Below are 19,287 nucleotides of genomic sequence, written 5' to 3'. Positions count from 1 at the left end.
GGTATTTTATATTATTTGTAACTATTGTGAAGGGTGTCATTTCCCTAATTTCTTTCTTACCTGTTTATCCTTTGAGTAGAGGAAGGCTACTAATTTGTATGCGTTAATTTTATACCCAGCCACTTTGTTGAAGTTCATCAAGTTTAGGAGTTCTCTGGTAGAATTTTTGGGGTCACTTAGGTATACAATCATATCGTCTGCAAATAGTGATATTTTGATCTTCCTTTCCAATCTTTATCCCTTTGATCTCCTTTTGTTGTCTGATTGCTCTGGCTAGAACTTCAAGAACTATATTGAATAAGTAGGGAGAGAGTGGGCAGCCTTGTCTAGTCCCTGATTTTAGTGGGATTGCTTCTCGTTTCTCTCCATTTAGTTTGATGTTGACTACTGGTTTGCTGTATAAGGCTTTTACTATGTTTATGTATGGGCCTTGAATTCCTGATCTTTCCAAGACTTTTACCATGAAGGGGTGTTGAATTTTGTCAAATGCTTTCTCAGCATCTAATGAAATGATCATGTGTTTTTTTTCTTTGAGTTTGTTTATATAGTGAAACGCATTGATGGATTTCTGTATATTGAACCATCCCTGCACCCCTGGAATGAAGCCTACTGAATCATGATTTTTTTTTTTAATTAAATCATTGTTGTTTTTGAGACAGGGTTCTGTCGACCAGGTTAACCTTGACACTGCCTGGCTCCACCTCCCAAGTTCTGGGTGTGGCATATTTATTATTTATATATAAATATGTAAATTATTTATTTTTATTTTATGTGTGTGAGTGTCTTGCCTGTATGGGCCCATAGAGGTCAGAAGAGGTCAGATAACTGGAAGATGAGTTAGTTAGTTAGTTAGTTAGTTAGGTTAGTTGCGAGCCACCATGTGGGTACTTTGATGGGATCCCAGGAACTCTGTAAGCTCAATAAGTGCTCATAATCACTGAGCTATCTCTCTAGCCCTGTTGCTTGTTTCTTGATGGTGGCATTGCTGACTAGGGTGACTGGGATCTCAAAGCAGCTTTAATTTGCATTTTCCTTGATGGCTAAGCATGCTGTGCATTTTCTATGTGCTTACTGGTCATCTTGATTTCTTCTGAGAACTTTGTTCAGATCATTAGCCCTTTTCTTTTCTTTTTTTTAAACATTTATTTATTATGCATACATCATACAGCTTTTCTGCCTGCATGTATGCCTGCAGGCCAGAAGAGGGCACCAGACCTGATTATAGATGGTTGTGAGCCACCATGTGGTTGCTGGGAATTGAACTCAGGACCTCTGGTAGAGCAGACAGTGCTCTTAACCTCTGAGCCATCTCTCCAGCCCCCATTAGCCCTTTTCTTGATGGGCTGGTTTTTTTGAAGTTTAATTCTTGTTTATCCTCATATATTCTAGATATTAATCTCCTGTCCTGTCCGATGTGTTGTCAGCAAAGGCTGTTGTTTTCCATTCTGTGGGTTGCGTCTCTACTCTGGTGATTGTTTCCGTTGTTAAGGAGAAGGGTTTTATTTCATGTATCCCTGCCTATCAATTCTTGGTGTGTGTGTGGGAGCGGGGCACACATGCTGTTGTGGGTGTGTGCAGGTGGAGGACTGCTCTCAGGAGTTAGTTCTCCCTGTCGTGTAATTCTTTAGACTTAGGCTTTGCAGCACGCCCCTTTACTTGCTGAGCAAGCATGGATTTCAGGACTGTGGATTCTAGTTGTGTGAAGAAGTGTAACTGGAAGTTGATGGAATTCTGTTGGATCTGGAGATTATTCTTGGTGATGCAGTCATTTCCAGTTATTAATTCTGCAGGTCTGTGAGGATGGGAGGCTTCCCATCTTCTCAGGCCACCTTCAGTGTTGACTGTAGAAGGCTTTCACGTCCTTGCCTAAAATTACTATTAGGATTATTTATTTGTTTACTCACTTAGAAGATACTGAGAATGGGATCCCCCTCCTGATTTATTTCTGATATGTAGAAAAACAGCTGATTTTGTGGTTTGTAGTTAAATTTCTGCTATTTTGTTGTGGAAATGCTATAATTGATAGGATTTTGACTCCTGGTTGGGTCACTTTTTTCTGTTATGGCTTCTATGTAGGTATAATGTTATTGTGCACTGTGTAAAGTTTAGCATTGCATTCTCAAATGCTGATTTCTCTGCCCTCATGCCTTGCTGCAGTCTGGACACACCATTGTAATGCTCATATCAAGAATCCCCTGTCTCTACTTTGTGTAAACAATTCTCATCATTCTCTGCCTTGTCAATAAAAGCTAAAAAAGCCAATAACTATGCAATAAAGAGAATAGGGCAGGACTTCTGCTAGCCAAGGGAGGTGGGAGAGAAAGAGAGGAAGAGGGATGTCACCATGAAGAAGGGGTCCAGGGAGACATCAAGGCAGAACACACCTGAAGCTCAAAGGAACAGACCAATACAAAAATGCCAGTATCCTGAAGATTTTGGCTGGGAGGTAGCCAGATTAGATTAGAAGATTATAATAGAATCATAATACCTAGTTATTGGGCTTTTAATTTGAAAATAAATATTGGTCATTGAAAATAAATCAGTGCCGTTATTGGGGAACTAGCTAGGATAAAGAAAAACAGCCGCTGTATTAACTTATTGCATGCATTTATATTAAAGTTATCATTACAGCTCTAGCTTAAAGATCGAATACTACTGAATAGAAATAAGAGCATATATGTTGTTCTTAATTTTAGCGGAAATGCTCTCAGTTTTTCCCCATTTAGTATAATATTGGGTGATTTGTAATACACAGCCCCCTTTCATTCATTCGTTTCTTATTCGTGTGTGTGTGTGTGTGTGTGAGTGTGTATGTGTGTAAATGTGTATATGTGAGAGTATGTTCACCTATGCATATGTATATGGTTCGGATGAGGTCAAGTAGCTTTCTTGATTGCTCGCCACCTCATTTTTGAGACAGGGTCTTACTTAACCTAGAAGCATGTCATTTTGGTAGAGTGGTAGAGCAGCAGACCCGTGGACTTCCTGTCGGTACTTGGTCCTCTTCTCCATGATGGTTGAGTGACAGGTGTTTACTGTCATTAGCAGGCTTTTGTTTTGTTTTGTTAACGTGGGGCTGGGTACTAAATTTCAGGTCCTCTTACTTGCGAGCAGACACCACTGAGCCATCTTCACAGACCCCATTTACAGGCTTATTATGTTAGGATTCGTTTCTTTTACTCCTAGTTTCCTCAGGCCTTGTATCATCAAGGTGTGTTGAACTTTGTTGAGGGCCTTTTTCCGCATCTATTGAAGTGATCGTGTGACTTATGTGTTGTATTAGTTAATAGTTTGGGTGTGCTGAACCAACATTGCATCCTTGGGATTAAACCAGATTCACAGCATCTGATCTTAATGTGTCCTTAGATTTAGTATACAGCTGTTTTGTTGGGAATTCTTATGTGTGTTCATCAAGGAAAGTGGTTTACAGTCTTCACTGTTGCACTGTGGCGCACTTGTCAGGGTGGTACTACACGACCAGCCTCCTAGCGTGAGTGAGTATGGTAGCGGGCCAAATGTTTCCAGATGTGAGCAGGTTCTGAGAGCATGGAGGGAGCCGGCTCCGAGGTTTGATAGAACTGAGCAGGGAGTCCACCCACTCCTGAGCTTTTCTTTGCTGGAGAATGTTTATTACTGCTTCAGTCTGGTTGCTTAATCTGTTTGTATCTCCTTGATTTAATTTTGATAGGTCATGTGTGCCTAGTTATCCATTTCTTGTAGGTTTTCCATCCTTTATCTAGATTTCTAGGAAAGCTGTTTTTTTTTTTTTTTTAACATTGCCCTGTTTTATCTCAGTTTTATTAATTTGAGACTTGGTTGATTTGTTGTCAGTCTTATTTATTTTTTCTGATTGCTCTGATTTTTCATTTGTTTGTTTGGTTTGGTTTTTTTTTTTTTTTCCTATTCTTTTTTTCGGAGCTGGGGACCGAACCCAGGGCCTTGCGCTTGCTAGGCAAGCGCTCTACCACTGAGCCAAATCCCCAACCCCTTGGTTTGGTTTTTGTTGAGACAGTTCTTTCTGTAGCTCTGACTGTCCTGGAACAGTAGATCTGGCTGGCCTTGAACTCACAGAGATCTGCCTGCCTTTGCCTCCTGAGTGCTCGGATCAAAGGTGTGCACCACCATTGTCTAGCAGATAGTTCTAATTTTTAATGTAAGTATTCATAGCTATAGACTTTCTTATGTCTTTCCTGGATGTTCTGGTAAATCATTGCTTTTATTTTTATTTGATTCTAGTAATTTTTAACATCACCTAGATTTCCTCAGTATCTCACTGGTCATACAAGAGTATATTGTTCAGTTTTCAAATAATTGAGTACTTTTTGTAGTTTCTCTTGCTACTGATTTCTACTTTATTTCACTATGATATGAAAAAAAAAAAAAAAAAACCCAAACACTTGCTGGTGGTCTAGGTCGTAGTCCATTTCTGAGAATGTTTTCTGTTTGATGGGTTAGTCTATACATCTGTGAAGGCCATTTGTTTTGCAGTCTAGTTTAATTGAAGTGTATTGGTGATTTTTAATTTGGATGAGCTCTCTAAAGATGCCATTGGAGTAATGAAGTCTATTATTATATCAAGACTTCTGGGACCTTTCACACCCAACAGTATTATTTATAAAGTTGGGAACTCTGGTATTTAGTGCATATGTGGCTACAATTTTTACACCTGTCCATCCATCCATACAGCCATCCACCCATACAGCCATCCACCCATACAGCCATCCACCCATACAGCCATCCACCCATACAGCCATCCACCCGTACAGCCATCCATCCATACAGCCAGCCACCCATACAGCCAGCCACCCATACAGCCAGCCACCCATACAGCTAGCCACCCATACAGCCAGCCACCCATACAGCCAGCCACCCATACAGCCAGCCACCCATACAGCCATCCACCCATACAGCCATCCATCCATACAGCCAGCCACCCATACAGCCAGCCACCCATACAGCCATCCACCCATACAGCCATCCATCCATACAGCCAGCCACCCATACAGCCAGCCACCCATACAGCCAGCCACCCATACAGCCAGCCACCCATACAGCCAGCCACCCATACAGCCAGCCACCCATACAGCCATCCACCCATACAGCCATCCATCCATACAGCCAGCCACCCATACAGCCAGCCACCCATACAGCCATCCATGCATCCATCTAAACCCAGTTTCAGGTATCCCAGGGTGATCTGGAAACCTGCTGAAGCTGAAGGTGACCTTGACTCTGACCTTCCTGTCTCTACCTCACCCACCTTGCCTTGGTTTGTGTGGTATGGGTACTACATCTAGGGCTTTGAAAAGTATGTTTTTAAGTTTTATGTGTATGAGTATTTTGCCTCCTTTGTATGTACACACACACCACATGTGTGCCTGTTGTCCCAAGGGAGGCTAGAACAGGGTAGTGTCAGATCCTCTAGATCTGTGAGTCACCTGGTATGGCTGTTGAGAACTGAAATCTGCTCCTCTGAAAGAGCAGCAAATGCTCTTAGGGCAGAGCCAGCTCTCCACTCAAGGTTTAGTGCGTGTTAATTAAACACTACCAACTCAACTACACACCAACCTTGTTTTATCCTTTTGATGAGGTAGTCCTTTTATTAATATGTAGTGGCCTTGTTTATCTTTAACTTTGCTCTGAAGTCTACTTATCTGAATCGGGACAGTTACACACACTCGCTTTCCACTAATGAGTCCTGAGTTGTAACAGGTTAAACCCAGGCTTTCTGACTGTGGTTGTTCCCAGTTCTCTGGTCTAGATCACCATGGTAACTGAGCTTCAATCAGCAAATTCCCTCTTAATGTAGCATCTTGCCTCTGCCCTCTAAATCACGCAAACTCTAGAGTGAGAAGTGGGATTTCTTTCCACAGCCAACCTGTCTGCCATAGTCTTACCTGTTTCACCAAAACCTGCAAGTGCATTTGAGGCTTGTGAGTGAAGCCTGTGGGCAAACAGCCAGTGTTTTCTGAATGGGGCTTCTGTTTCCTCGCTTCCTGTTAAGGGTGGCACTAACTTCCATACCTTTCTGCTATTCTGTCACTATTTGAATGTTTGAAGAGCCTTTTCTACTGTTGAACAGTCTTTTTTCCTACTGATTCTTCTTAGTCACGTCCTACGAAGGCAGCTTTTAGTTTGTCTGTTTTGTTTGTTTGCTTTAAAGATTTATTTAATTTTACTTTGTATGTATATTTTGCCTGCATGTATTATGGAAGCACACCACATGCGTGCCTTCTGCCTACAGAGGTCAGAAAAGGGCATCATTAGATGTCCTGGAGCTGGAATTTTGGTTGGCCATGAGCCTCCACCATATGGGTGCTAAAGAGCGGCTCTGGGTCTTCTGCAAGAGCAGCAAGTACTTTTAACTCCTGAGCTTTTCTGCCAGACTCTTACTATTTTTTAATCTGTGTGCGGTTGCATATAAGTGGGTATATGCTACAATGCTCCTTTGGACAGCATTGGGTGTTAGTATTAAATTTCAACTTCATTGGTGACAGGTGCCCCCATGCTGGTCTTGAACTGACAAGAGATCCATCTTCCTCTGTCCCAAGTGCTGGGATTAAAGTGGTGCATTGCCACACTTAGAGAGACAGAGTCTCTTTATCACTCCTGTGTACTCCTGGATCCTGCCAGCTTCCAAGGTTTCTCCCATTTCCAGTCTTGATATAGGTTACCATAACCTGCTTTAGGAAGCCTGCTTTCTGGAGATTTGAACTTGGGTCTTTATCTGAGCCATCTCCCCAGCCCTACTCTGTTGTCTTACTTAGAAGGCATCAATGACTTAAAATAATTACTAACTTGAGATTATGTGACTCTTCCCTACCTCTGACCCTTTTATCCAATGGTTTTACCTCTGTGGGCAATCCTGTGAGGCCAATTATTATTGATAAGTTCAAATAAAACATTTTCTAAGTAACTTCTATTTCAGAAGAAAAGTTTATGTTTAGGTTGCAGAACTCCATGTTGCTTCTTCTTACATTTTCTTTAAAATCAGCCCCCAGGAAAGCTTCAGACTGTAGAGTTTACAAAATAGTTTGTCGAGCTCCTGACCAGTTAGTCTTCTGATGCCCACTAACACAGTTAACGATGTCCCCCCCTATTTTCCTTTAAAAATTAAGTCAAACTATGCCTAAATTTGCCATTTAGGGATTCTTTGCAGTAAAACACTGATCTGTTGGCCAACAATAAAATAATTTATGCTAATGACAGAGTAGAGACAGACAAATCGCGTGTGTATAATTTGTTTTCCACCTTCTGTATGCAGTGTCTTCATCCTTGGCTTATTTTTAGCTTGGTTATTGTAATCGTGATCTGGTAATTGTGGAGTGTTGTAAACATGGTGCTTTCCCAAGCGGAGCAGTGTTTACACAAACATTCCTTAAATGTTTTAGTTCCCGGAACTTAAGGAATGATAGTTGATAAACCACAGCCTTCATTTAGTCTCTTAAGGAAATGCGTACTTAGGCTTTTTAAATATTACACAGAAAGTATGTAAGACTGTGGTTATCCCCACCTGTAACCTTTCACTGCAGGCTAAGGCAGGTGGGTCAGGAATTCAAGCCAGCTTGGGTTTTTTTAACATGATTTTTAAAGTATATTGAACAATTGTGTTCTGAGTTCTGAGTGTGTTGGACTTACTGAGAGGAAGGAGTACTTCTGTGTCAGTGAAGCCTCTCTGATTCTTCTTACCTGGATGGGTTGGCCTGGTCTAAATCTGGGTTAAATGAGTTCCGGCTGCCATGAGTCATCAGACCTGTCTCATACTCGGGTCTAATGCTGATGCTTTTTAGTTTACTGCAACCTTGCTAATTATTGTCTCCTATTTCTGTCACACAGGTGGGCTCTGAAGGAGAAAGTGGGGAATAAATACGTTTGCATTCTACTAACTTAAGTAGGTGCATTCCTGTTTTACCTTTCTGAAGATGCGGCACTTTTTCTAATGACATTTCACCTCTGTTTAAAGTACTGTATGAATCTGTAATTAAAATTAAATACATACATAGTGTATTATATCTTAGTACTATTTTAACTACTAACATATTAATTATAGGTCGAAATTTATACCTGAGTGACAGAGTGCTTGTTCAACATGTTTGAGACCCTGGGTTCAAAGCCCAGCACAATAAACAATGAAAAATATTCATTAATTTAATCTATTAAATCTATAACAGCATCTGAGGTATTATCCCATTTTATGGATGAGACAAGGCACAAGGAAGGCAGATAACTCACTTCAGGTCACACAGCAATATGGAAAATAATAGAGTTTAGACTTAAACATAGTATCCTGGGTTTGCATGTCAGGGTCTTACCTGCTTACAGTGACTACTTACTGTGTTCTATTCGGTCACTATGGAGGCCTGTTTGCTCAGCATACATTCACTGGGGATCTGCTGCAGGCAGACATTGCTTTGGGTGTTGGTAATATAGGACAAGATGCCTGTCCTCCTGGATAGTATGTTTAGTTAGAGAAGACACTAGAAACTGTGTGTGTGTGTGTGTGTGTGTGTGTGTGTGTGTGTGTGTGTGTGTGTGTGTGATTTATTTTACCTTAAGCATAAAGATTAGCATCATGTATTTAAATGGACTAAATTATTTTTTAAAAGATTTATTTAAAACACTTAGATTATTTTATATGTGTAAAAGTATATTTGCCTGTGTGTGTGTATGTATGTATGTGTGTGTGTGTGTGTATGTATATGTACTGTGTGAATGCCTGGAGGTCAAAGAAGACATCAGATTCACCTGGAACTAGAGTTAGAGATGATCACGTGGTTGCTGAGAACTGAACCCAAGTCCTTTGCAAGAGCAGCAAGTGCTCACTGCTGACCGCTCTCTGAGCCCTAATATTTATTTGATTATTTATGTATGTGTACATGCCTAATGAGTTTATCTGTGCCCATGAAGAGACCAGAGGCATCAGATTGCCTAGAATTACTTACCGGCAGTTTTGAGTCCTGGGAAACCAACCTGAGTCCTCTGGAAGAGCAACAAGTGTTCCTAACCACTGAGCCATCTCTTCATGCCCAAAACTAAGGTTTAAACCCAGAATTGTTCACTAGCCAGGCTCTTAAAAACAGAGCTGTGTCAATTACACTTTTTGTTGAAAAATATAAATATAAATCTTTTATATACTATAGTGGTCTGAATATTTGTTTCCACACCCCCCTAGAATTTATTGTTGAAATTGACACAAAAGGCCTTAGAAGGTGAGGGATCTATTGGAAGTTGCATTGGCTCTCGTGAATGGGATTAATACCTGTGTGAAGTGACGCGGTTAGGCCTGTCACACAACGAGAAACTGCAAGTCTTTGAAACAGAAGTTGGAGCTGACCAGACAATAAAGCTAAGGTGCTTTCACCTTGGACTTCTATCTCCAGACAGAGAGACGTAATAAACTCATTCTTGTTGTTTGTGAGTATCGCGTGTGTAGAGTTTATTAAGTCAGAGAGAACTGAACATTGCCTGGCATCTGCTGTGGAAAGACATAGCTCAGGGTATGAGCATGGATGAGGAGTGCTCCTATGATGGGCAGTTCTGGAGAAGGGTGAAGGAAGGAGGCTTTGAGAGTCTGTCTGTGCTACAGAAAGCATAACCTACACAGGACAGTAATGTCTCAGTTCAGAAGCCGGAAGGTATGGCACAAACAGATTTGCTGTCTAGTTAAAGCTCTTATTTCTCTGTCCAGGATAGCACTGTTTTTCTCTTTTTTCCAGTGAAGGTGATGTCCTCACATTAGTGGTAGGCACAGAGGGCACAACAGGGCCCACAGTAGTTGCCTCCAGCCTTTTAAAGGCACTAACTAATTCATGAGGACTGAACAAAACTTAATCAAACTGTATCCTAATCACTTTTCCTGAAGGCACTTCTCTTCCTTTTCTTTTTTTTTCTTTTTCTTTCTTTTTTTTTTTTTTTTGGTACTTTTTTTTTCGGAGCTGGGGACTGAACCCAGGGCCTTGCGCTTCCTGGGCAAGCGCTCTACCACTGAGCTAAATCCCCAACCCCTTCTCTTCCTTTTCTGTTCTTTTCATTTTGACTAGGTCTCACTATGTAGCTCTGGCTTGCTTGGAACTTACTATATAGATTAGGCTAGTATTGAACTCACAGAGTTCTGAGTGGGATGAAAAGCATTCAACACCACACCTAGCACGTTCTCTCTTCTTACAACCACCACATTGGAGATTAAGTTCCACTATGAATTTTGGAGGGGACATACAGTCAAGTCAGAGCAGGCATGGGTAGAAAAAAAATCAAGCTGCCCTGAACTGAAATCCCAGCATTCTCCAGGACCTTTCCAGGATGAGTTGGCCCTGGAGAGGTCTTCTGAGTTGGATCTAGGGCCTTCATATTCCATAAGGCTGCTCCAAGAATGGGGGTTGGTCTGCGTGTCTGCAGTCAAGGAGTCAGATCTTTGAAGGGGCTGATAACAGGAGATGGTTGGATGGAAGCACCAGCAGCGCTCAAATCCTCCGTCCTCCATTGCTGTGGGGGCATCTGCTGGTGGCTGAGGAGACAGCGGGCCAGCACAGACTCTCAGGATCCTTTAGATTTGAATTCTTTGCTATTGTCAAGAACACTGTTATGGCCCTGTGGTTTGCCTTTTAAATTCTGTCAGGTGAGATATAATGTTTACATAGACAATTATAAAGTTTGAATAAGATATGACTGCTTAAATACTTGTGACACATTGTCCTATAAAGCTGGACATAGGATATAGTGGGACACACCAAGCACCCAGGAGGCAAGCAGGCACATCTCTAAGCCAGCCTGTTTTACATAGTAAGTTCCAGGCAGGCAGAGCTACATTTTGAGACCCTATTATAAAAAAATGAAGCAATTCTATGAATGTTTATAATAATAATAAAAAGATTTCCTTGTCAAAATTGTATTTGATGGAAAATGACTTTCTATAGAAACTTCTTTCTGCATTTCTATAGTACAACAATCTTGAGCCCCTGTTGTGTTAATAGTAATATGAATGTATTTACATGTCTAAGAAATTTAGCTTTTAGTTGTTTATAACTTGTAGATGTGTTATTGATATACTAATTAATTAATAGAATAAAAAAGAGGTTTAGAATTAGAAGACACTGTGTGTGGCAAACTGAATGGAATGTGATGTTGGTGGTACTTCTCTCTTTCTGCGTAAACTGAGCCTTAATTTGAGGGACTGTCAGGAGTAGACTTGTGTAATCAAGACCTTAGGTCTGTGAGGTTGTGAGTAGACTAGAGTCTATAGTAGATTATTTGTATTTGGTGGTATGATCAAGTTGAAAAAAAGAAGTTAGAATGAGATCCAGATCTATCCATCCATCCATCCATCCATCCATCCATCCATCCATCCATCCATCCATCTCTTCTGAGACAGGGTTTCTCTGTGTAACTCAGGCTATCCTCAAATTCACTCTGTAGACCAGGATGGCCTCAAACTCACAGGGATCCATCTGCCTCCTCCCGAGTGCCAGAGTTAAAAGTGTGCACCATAACCACCCCTCAAGATCTAGAGTCTTAAATATCATAGTTATAACCACAGGAGACATGCATATGGAGATAAAGAGTAAATACAGAATCTGAACTAAATTTCAGAGGTGGTACGGGGAGGAAGGGAGGAGGAGGAGGAGGAGGAGGAAGGGGAGGAGGAGGAGGAGGAGGAGGAGAATACCATAACAATATCACTGAGATGGTTTTGTGTCAAAATGCAGAGAAGAGGAGGCTTTGGAGCGTACCCTTCCAAAATGTCTTTATCAGACCCCTTCCAGAGGTGGTGGATGAATCCAAGGACATTCTTTTTTTCAGACACAGCCACACAGATACTGAGACTGTGGTAGCATGCCTAAGACCTGCACCCCAGGGTTACACTAGACAAAAATCTCAACACTGAGATGGGGAGTGGATGCACAGTCCCAGCCGTAACTGAGAAGCTGTTTGCAGCTGACAACTGGGAAAGGGAAATTAGTTTCTCCAGTGGATTATCAGCAGACCAACCACACTCCAGGCCGGCCCCATGCTTACGATAGCTGGAGGAATAAGATGGACTCCATGATTATCTGTGTGCAGCTTGGTTTTGGTGTTTTGTCTTACTGGTTTCGTTTTTTCATGTTGTTTGAGGGGGGCATGGATGGGAAACGGAAAGAACATGAAATTAGGTGGGACGGACGTGGGGGAGGGGAAACATGATCAAAATATATTTAAAATATTTTAATAAAAATAGTGTTTTGTGAGTAAAAAGAAAAGGACAAGAGTGTTTAGACTACTACCTGGAGTGCCAAGAAGCAAGCGTATTGTTAGGAAGGTCGTGGTGAGAGACGGTCATGGAGTCCACAGAGTGGCCATCCCGTTCCTGTGTCTCCTCGGCTCTCTGCTTCCCCTCTGTGCTCCTGAAGACCGAGCTATAGCTTCTTTTGGCAGATGACACGTGGCTCTCTGTGGTTCCTTGGAGGCAACAGCAGGCCTCTAACTTTTTTCTTAATAAAAAAGGCCCTTTGTGTTCTGTATCTCGACTACCCAAGTCTGTTTTCATGGTTCCTTTTTGTTGCCATTTCCTTCCTTTCACCGTGAACACTTACCTATTGTGTGAGAGAGAGTTCCTGGAAAGAACAGTACCTTCCACCTCGCCTTCTGCAAGCCTCTGTTAACTGATGAAGCCTCCAATGGTGGAGAGGTTGGAGCATTGAGCCTAATAACACTTTATCTTGGGCTCTTTTTAGCTCCCTATACAACAATTCCTTGTCCATTTCTTTGTCTGACCTCACATCCTGTGTCTAGCAAGCAAAACATTTTGGAACATATTAACTTGATGACCACTAACTAACTTTGATCATCCGGGAGGCTAAGAATGTCCTCAGCTGGCATCTGAGGCCGAGAGAAGGGGTTTCCCCATTTTGTTATAAACTCCTTCTTTGATGGTCCTCTGCTGTATTTGAAACGTGCATTACATTGAAGATTTTCTTTCTTCTTTTACTATGAGAACTTGACAAAAATGTTCCCATGTTGGAACATGGAATTTGGGGTAACTTGAATCTCTGACCCTGGGCATGGCACTCATATTTAGCTCCAGAATAAGCATCTCTTACCTATTTTGCTGTGAGAGCTGTGTTTTGACAGTAAAGTATCATTCTGTGCTAGGAACTGCATTGACCTCTAGGAGTATAATGAAAGAACCCAGTCTCTGCCTTCACTTTCCCCAAGTTTCATTGTGTTCCAGTTGGGACAGAGGGTAAAATACAAGCACATGTTTGTCTGCCACTGAAGAAGTAGGCCTGGGACAGTTCGTGAGGAGCCTGTACACCCCGATGTTCTAGTTTTCTTCCCAGTTGCTGTGGTCAAACACCCCAATAAAAGCAATCTAGAGGAGAAGGGGCTTATTTTAGCTCACTGTTTCAGGTACAGTTCATTGTAGAGGGGGGCATGTGGAGGGTGAATATTCCCACCTCGATTTCTTGCATCTCTATTAACTTAAAAGAAAATGTCACACAGGCATATCCACAGACCAGCCTAAGCTGGACTCGCTCATTGCCACTCTTCCCTGGTGATTCCAGATGTTATCACATCCACTAGATAGAAAACCGTCCCACCGGCCTAGGGACATTAATGCTTACTCTGCATGATAGAAGCATGTGGGTTTACAACAGGAAGGGCATAAATTATGTTGATTCTGATAGTCCAGCAGTGGAGTGCTGTGTAAAAGTGGATTCTGTGTAGAGGTTAGAGCTCTGACAGCCTTTGCAGGGTAGCTTAGACGGAACACCAGGCATCTACTAGAAAACACTGAACAGCAGTAGAGGTTACACTGAATATCTGCTTATTGGATGTATTTAGTTTGTTCATCTAATGCTAAGTCAAAGGAAGTGTGCATCGATATGTATTACTTACTATTTTATATTCTCTATTATCATGCCCATTAATAAAAATGTATTCCTGGGGTTGGGGATTTGGCTCAGTGGTAGAATGCTTGCCTAGGAAGCGCAAGGTCCTGGGTTCTATCCCCAGCCCCGGAAAAAAAAAAAAAAAACGTATTCCTGTGTTTGGGGAGGACAATTTATACTAAAGGAAGCTACTTTAAAGCAATTTTTGGAAAACTAGTTCTTTGGGAGAAAGCCAAAAGTGAGAAAAGAGATGTGGAACTATGCTCTACAAGGAGTGAGTGACAGATTGCTGGAGCCAGGGTACAGGAGGACAGTGTCTTAGATGAATGGTAGATTGAGGGCGGGAAAACCTGGGATGGGGATTGAAACAGATTTTGGAGGAGTACAAGGCAAATGCTTGCAGGGAGTGGTTGTGGGTTGCAAGTCCTCCCAGAGGAGAGAGAGCAGTGAAGGCAGCTTCCTCAGTGAGGACATGGAGTTAGGGCTCCTCATGAACCCGTTGATTTTGTCTCCAGCTTATTTCATGCTGCAACTTTATTTCATTAACGTTGTTCATGCAGCTAGTCTGTCACATCAGGCATTTAGTCACGTGAGATCAGTATGGCTTTAAACATAAAACACTTTCTTTTTCAGGGATATTATGATAACACACTTCGAGCCTTCCATCTCCTTTGAAGGACTTTGCAGTGAGGTTCGAGATATGTGTTCTTTTGACAATGAGCAGCCATTCACCATGAAATGGATAGATGAGGAAGGTGAGTGACTGGGCCGGGTGGGAGAGGGGCGGGTGCTCGTGAACAAGTGCTTTAAGATAAAGCAAGACTTCTAGGAAATTCAAGAAGGAGGGGTGAGGCACAAACTTAATGCCATGCACATATATTAAGATAGAAAATTTAAATCAGAGCATATAATCTTTTATTTTCACCTCTTCAAAATGAAGCAAAACTAACCCCACCCCACCCCCCAGCCCTGGGCAGTTAGGGTGAATATTTTATCAATGTGACATTTTAATATAAGAGTTTTCCTGTTCTTGACTGAATTGTAGACCAGTCCTAGTGACTGTGTTCTTTTAGGGTGATGTCAGAGCCTTAATGATATCACCTAGTGACATGTACTCACAAAGCACTATGAGCTGTCTGAGGATAGACAGTGCCTGTACCCACACTCCAGAAGCTCATCACAACTGGGCGTGTACGCTTGTCCGTGTTCCTTTAAGGACCAGGACTAACAATGATGGAATGGGTGGCCTCCTCAGTGTGGAGACATCGACTGAAGGCTTCTCACAGTCCACTGTTTTTCTTTTCAGTTCATTTCATATTATAAATTCACTGGTATTTTAATTTTGGTATATACACACATGCAAAAGGAGTTTGTTAGAGTGGCTCACGGGCTGTGGACTGGGTAGTCCAGCAATGGCAGAAAGCCTAGGATCTGCTAGTTGCTGAGTCCATAGAACTGGGTGTCTGAGCAGTGCCAATCTGGTTCTTGAGTCCTGGAGAATTCTTAGAGAGCTGCTGGTCTTCAATGTAGTTAGAATCCTGAAGATTCTAGTGCTAGCGAAGGAATGCCTCAGCAGCACGGTAGGCGAATTTGCTAACAAGAATGAAGGCAGGTAGGCAAAAAAGCAAACGCTTCCTACTTGTATGTTCTTTCATGTTGGCTGCCACCAGAAGACGTGGGAGCATCTTCTAGATGTAAGCTTGGCCTTCCCACCTCAGATGATCAGTCAAGAAAAATCCCACACAGCTGTACCAGCTGCTTGGGGTTTTGTTTATTCCAGATGTAGCCGGCATTGGCTACATGACAACTGAGATTGGCCATCGTGTGTGTACCAGATGTGTGAGTTCTAGAATGCAAAAACTCAGGCCCCAGGTAATGAAGGAAGCAGCATCCATGTCTGCCTGAAATGACCTAACCCTGTCAACAAAGAGTAAAGTTTTTGAGGTGGTGAACATAAAGAGAAAACTATACAGACTAAAGAGCAAGATGGAAAGGCACTGGTGGCCCAGGCATGGTGCATACACATTGATTCCAGCACTCCAAAAGTGGGGCCAAGCTCTGTGAGTTTGAGGCCAGCCTGATCTACAGAGCAAGTTCCAGGACAGCCAGAACGCCACAGTAAGACCCTGTCTAAAAAAGAAAAAGGTGCAGACCATATGAAGAACCTTGAGAGTAGACCATGAACTCATCCATGAAGCTGAAGTAGACTGTGGTGAGCTGTGAACTTGGCTGGGGCCTTGTTACCCATTGTTGGGAATGTGGGACTTTTCAGAGATACTCAGTTCCTACCCATCTACTCACTCAGTCTGTTTTAGCAACATCCCCACTAAGTTATGGGGATATTAGAAATTGATAACCACAGAAGAAGGTCCTGAGAGATGTAAACCCCATAGTTAGCACTTTTTAAGTCTAATCAAATGACAGCACCTACATGGTAGATCACAACCATCTGTAACCAGTTCTGTCAGGGGGGCTAAACCTGTGTAAGAGCAATCGTGAGTGCTTTTAACTGCTGAGCCATCTTGCCAGCCCCTAAGTTGGCTTGTTCGTTTGTTTAGTAAAAGCAAGTCTTGTTATGTGGTCCTGACTGACCTGGAACTTGGAGTGATAACCCCACCCCCACCCTGCTTCTTTGGTGATGTGAGTGAGCTAGTAAGCCACAGTAGCAAAGGTGCACAGTATTCTGTAACCATCACTGCATTCATTCTTGCACAGAGCAGGGAATGATGGATGTGAGTATCTTATTTTATTTTAGTTCTCTGTATAGTTTTAAAGTTATTTTAAGCTGAAAGTATGTATGATTCCAAGGTGCAGTATGTTGCCTTTTCTTTGTTTTGTATGTGTGTGTTTTTAATGTATATAGATGTCTTGCTTACCTGTATCTCTATGTGCATACCGTGTCGAGCAAGCCAGAAGAAGGTTTTTAGTCCCATGGAACTGGAGTTAAAGTTTTCAGCCACTATGTGGTTACTGGACATAGAGCCTAGGTCCTCCCAGAATGGGGCTGGTTCTGGGACAAACTTGACCTGTTTTGTGAAGAATTGTAAGAGACTTTGGAATTTTGCACTAGAAAAGTTACATTTGAATGCCGTAGGCAGGGTTAAATAGGCCATCCTAGTAGGAGCTTGGAAGACAGTAGTGCTCAGAGCATTGTGAACTGTGTAGACCCAACTCAAAACGGTCCAGAGGGAAGCAGTATTTTTTTTTTTTAAGATTTATTTATTTATTATATATAAGTACACTGTAGCTGTCTTCAGACAAACCAGAAGAGGGCATCAGATCTCATTACAGATGATTGTGAGCCACCATGTGGTTGCTGGGATTTGAACTCAGGACCTCTGGATGAGCAGTCAGTGCACTTAACCACTGAGCCATCTTTCCAACCCCAGAGGGAAGCAATATTAACAACTGGGCTAGACTATTCCTGTGCCTATTTTGGCAAAGAATGTGGCCTCTTCTGTAGTTTTAAGAATTTACCTGGGGCTAACTTGAAAAGAAAACTTCTTGGAGGATGAGATTGTAGCCCGACCTAATATCGGCTGTCATGTGGTTATTAGTAACTGCTTTTGTGCAGGTCTATAGTGAAAAATAGCAAGTGGGGCAAGAGAGATACAAAACTACTGTGTGAAGAGAAAAGCAAGAGGAAATGTTCAGGCCAAGGCGTGTGCTGAAAGGGGATTGGATTAAGAAGAGGCCTCATCTTCCCTGGTACCAGGGGTCAGAGCAAGACCCCACCCAGTTAAGCTTTCTACCGAAAAGAAAGATCTGAGGAATTTTCTGCTCTTTTCTGCTCAGTGAGGCCCTGGGTTCGGTCCCCAGCTCCGGGGGGGAAAAAAAAGCTATAAGAAAGGAGTGTTTCTGCAAATATGATTCGGGGGGCGGGGGTGCGGCAAGTGGACTTCACTGTTGTCCTTGTGGTTCCAGCTTTAGAGTAATGAAAAATACCTGAGGAAAGGGTTATGGAATCTTCTCCACGGTTAAGGAGAACCTTTGAGGCCACCATGGCAGGGGTGTTCCTGCATGGAAGCCACAAGATGCCATTGTGTGAGGTTGTAAAAGTGACTGGATTGTTAGAGACCCCTTGATGTGAGAAGTGCCTGAGCCATGGGATGTCTGCCAGGAGAAATGCACACAGGGAGTGGAACCAGCCCAAGAGTATCTTGTAGGCAACAAAGCTAGAAGGGCTGACCCATTCAAGGCTTTTTGCCCTGCTGTGTTTTGGTCTAGTGGTTCCTCTCTATGCCTTGATTATTCCCTTTTGAATGATAATATATATTCTGTGCTATTGTGTATTAGAAATATGCAAATTTGTTGATTTTTTTTTTTCCAGAGGGTTTCAGTTAGGAGGTTGACTTGAGTCTCAGAAGAGACTTTCAGCTTTTAAACAAGGTTGAGACTGAAAGACTTTGGGGACCTTTGAAGTTGGGTTAAATGCATTTGCCTTATGATATGGCCATGGACCCAAGGGGGCCAGGGAGAGGAAAGTGGATTTAAATATAATGAACTGTGACCTAAGTTTTGTTTCTGCATCTTGTCAGGTTACACACAGTTGGATCTTTCATATTTAACATTATTTGCTTCCTTTTATAGGTAAAAACAAACAAAAAACAGGGGTGTATTGAAAACAAGAACAAGGCTACTGGTTAATATTCAGATTTTATTAATTATTTAATTACCTCAAAATTAACTGCAGTGAGCAAATACTCAAATGTATTTGAGTTTTATTCTAGACATTTAGAATTTGTTAATAGAGTTAGCTTTGAAAATAGCTTTCCTGGCCATTTTTGTTTTATGATGACTTACATGCATCAAACATACGGTCAAAAAAGGTCACATTTGTCACTCAGGCATGCAGTCCAAAAAAAAACAAAAGAGATTGAATGTATGTAGTGTCTATGCATGAGTAAGTTAATATGACTAACTCACCTTCCTGCTTCCTTAGGATTATACAGAAGGGCATATACTCTCACAAACCACCCAGAGCCTAACCCATTATGACATTAGGTTCACAGTCCAAAGATGATCATCCGATCCTGTGTCTTCCCGACTATGGTTTAGGTTCCTGACTGCCTCTCTGCTATTTCTGAGAACCTGTGAAATGCTGACGGAATAATAAACTAGAGACAGTAGAAGTATAGCAGCTACTCCTACTCACAAAGAGGGGAAGGTGCTGATTCAGAACTATAGTGGTATATGTTGTCATTCCCTCAGGAAGGCTCACTGCTGCTCTCTGGGCGTGGTTCCCATGACTCTTAACATTGTTGCTTCTGATTCATCCTTCTCTCTTCCTAGGTAATGTTTTGTAGTTCAGTAACTTGCCTGGTTTCTCTCCCATAGTTGAAAGTTGTAAGACTTGATTTTGCACACTGTAGACCTATGTATCAAGTTATATTTGTTACACTAGATAAAAGCCAGACCCACA

General features: G+C 42.0%; 1 protein-coding gene across 1 annotated transcript in view; it reads left to right on the top strand.

Annotated features, from left to right (window-relative positions):
* Nucleotides 1–19,287, top strand: part of Prkci (protein kinase C, iota) — a 60,387-nt gene that overhangs the window by 11,402 nt on the left and 29,698 nt on the right. The window contains exon 2 of the mRNA NM_032059.1: nucleotides 14,499–14,620. Coding sequence (NP_114448.1) covers nucleotides 14,499–14,620 — 122 coding nt within the window. The remainder of the gene's footprint in view (nucleotides 1–14,498; nucleotides 14,621–19,287) is intronic.

Source organism: Rattus norvegicus, chromosome 2 (assembly GCF_036323735.1).
Source record: "Rattus norvegicus strain BN/NHsdMcwi chromosome 2, GRCr8, whole genome shotgun sequence".
NCBI lineage: Eukaryota > Metazoa > Chordata > Mammalia > Rodentia > Muridae > Rattus > Rattus norvegicus.
The sequence above is the reverse complement of the archived record's forward strand: the minus strand, read 5'-3'. Positions and strand labels throughout refer to the sequence as shown.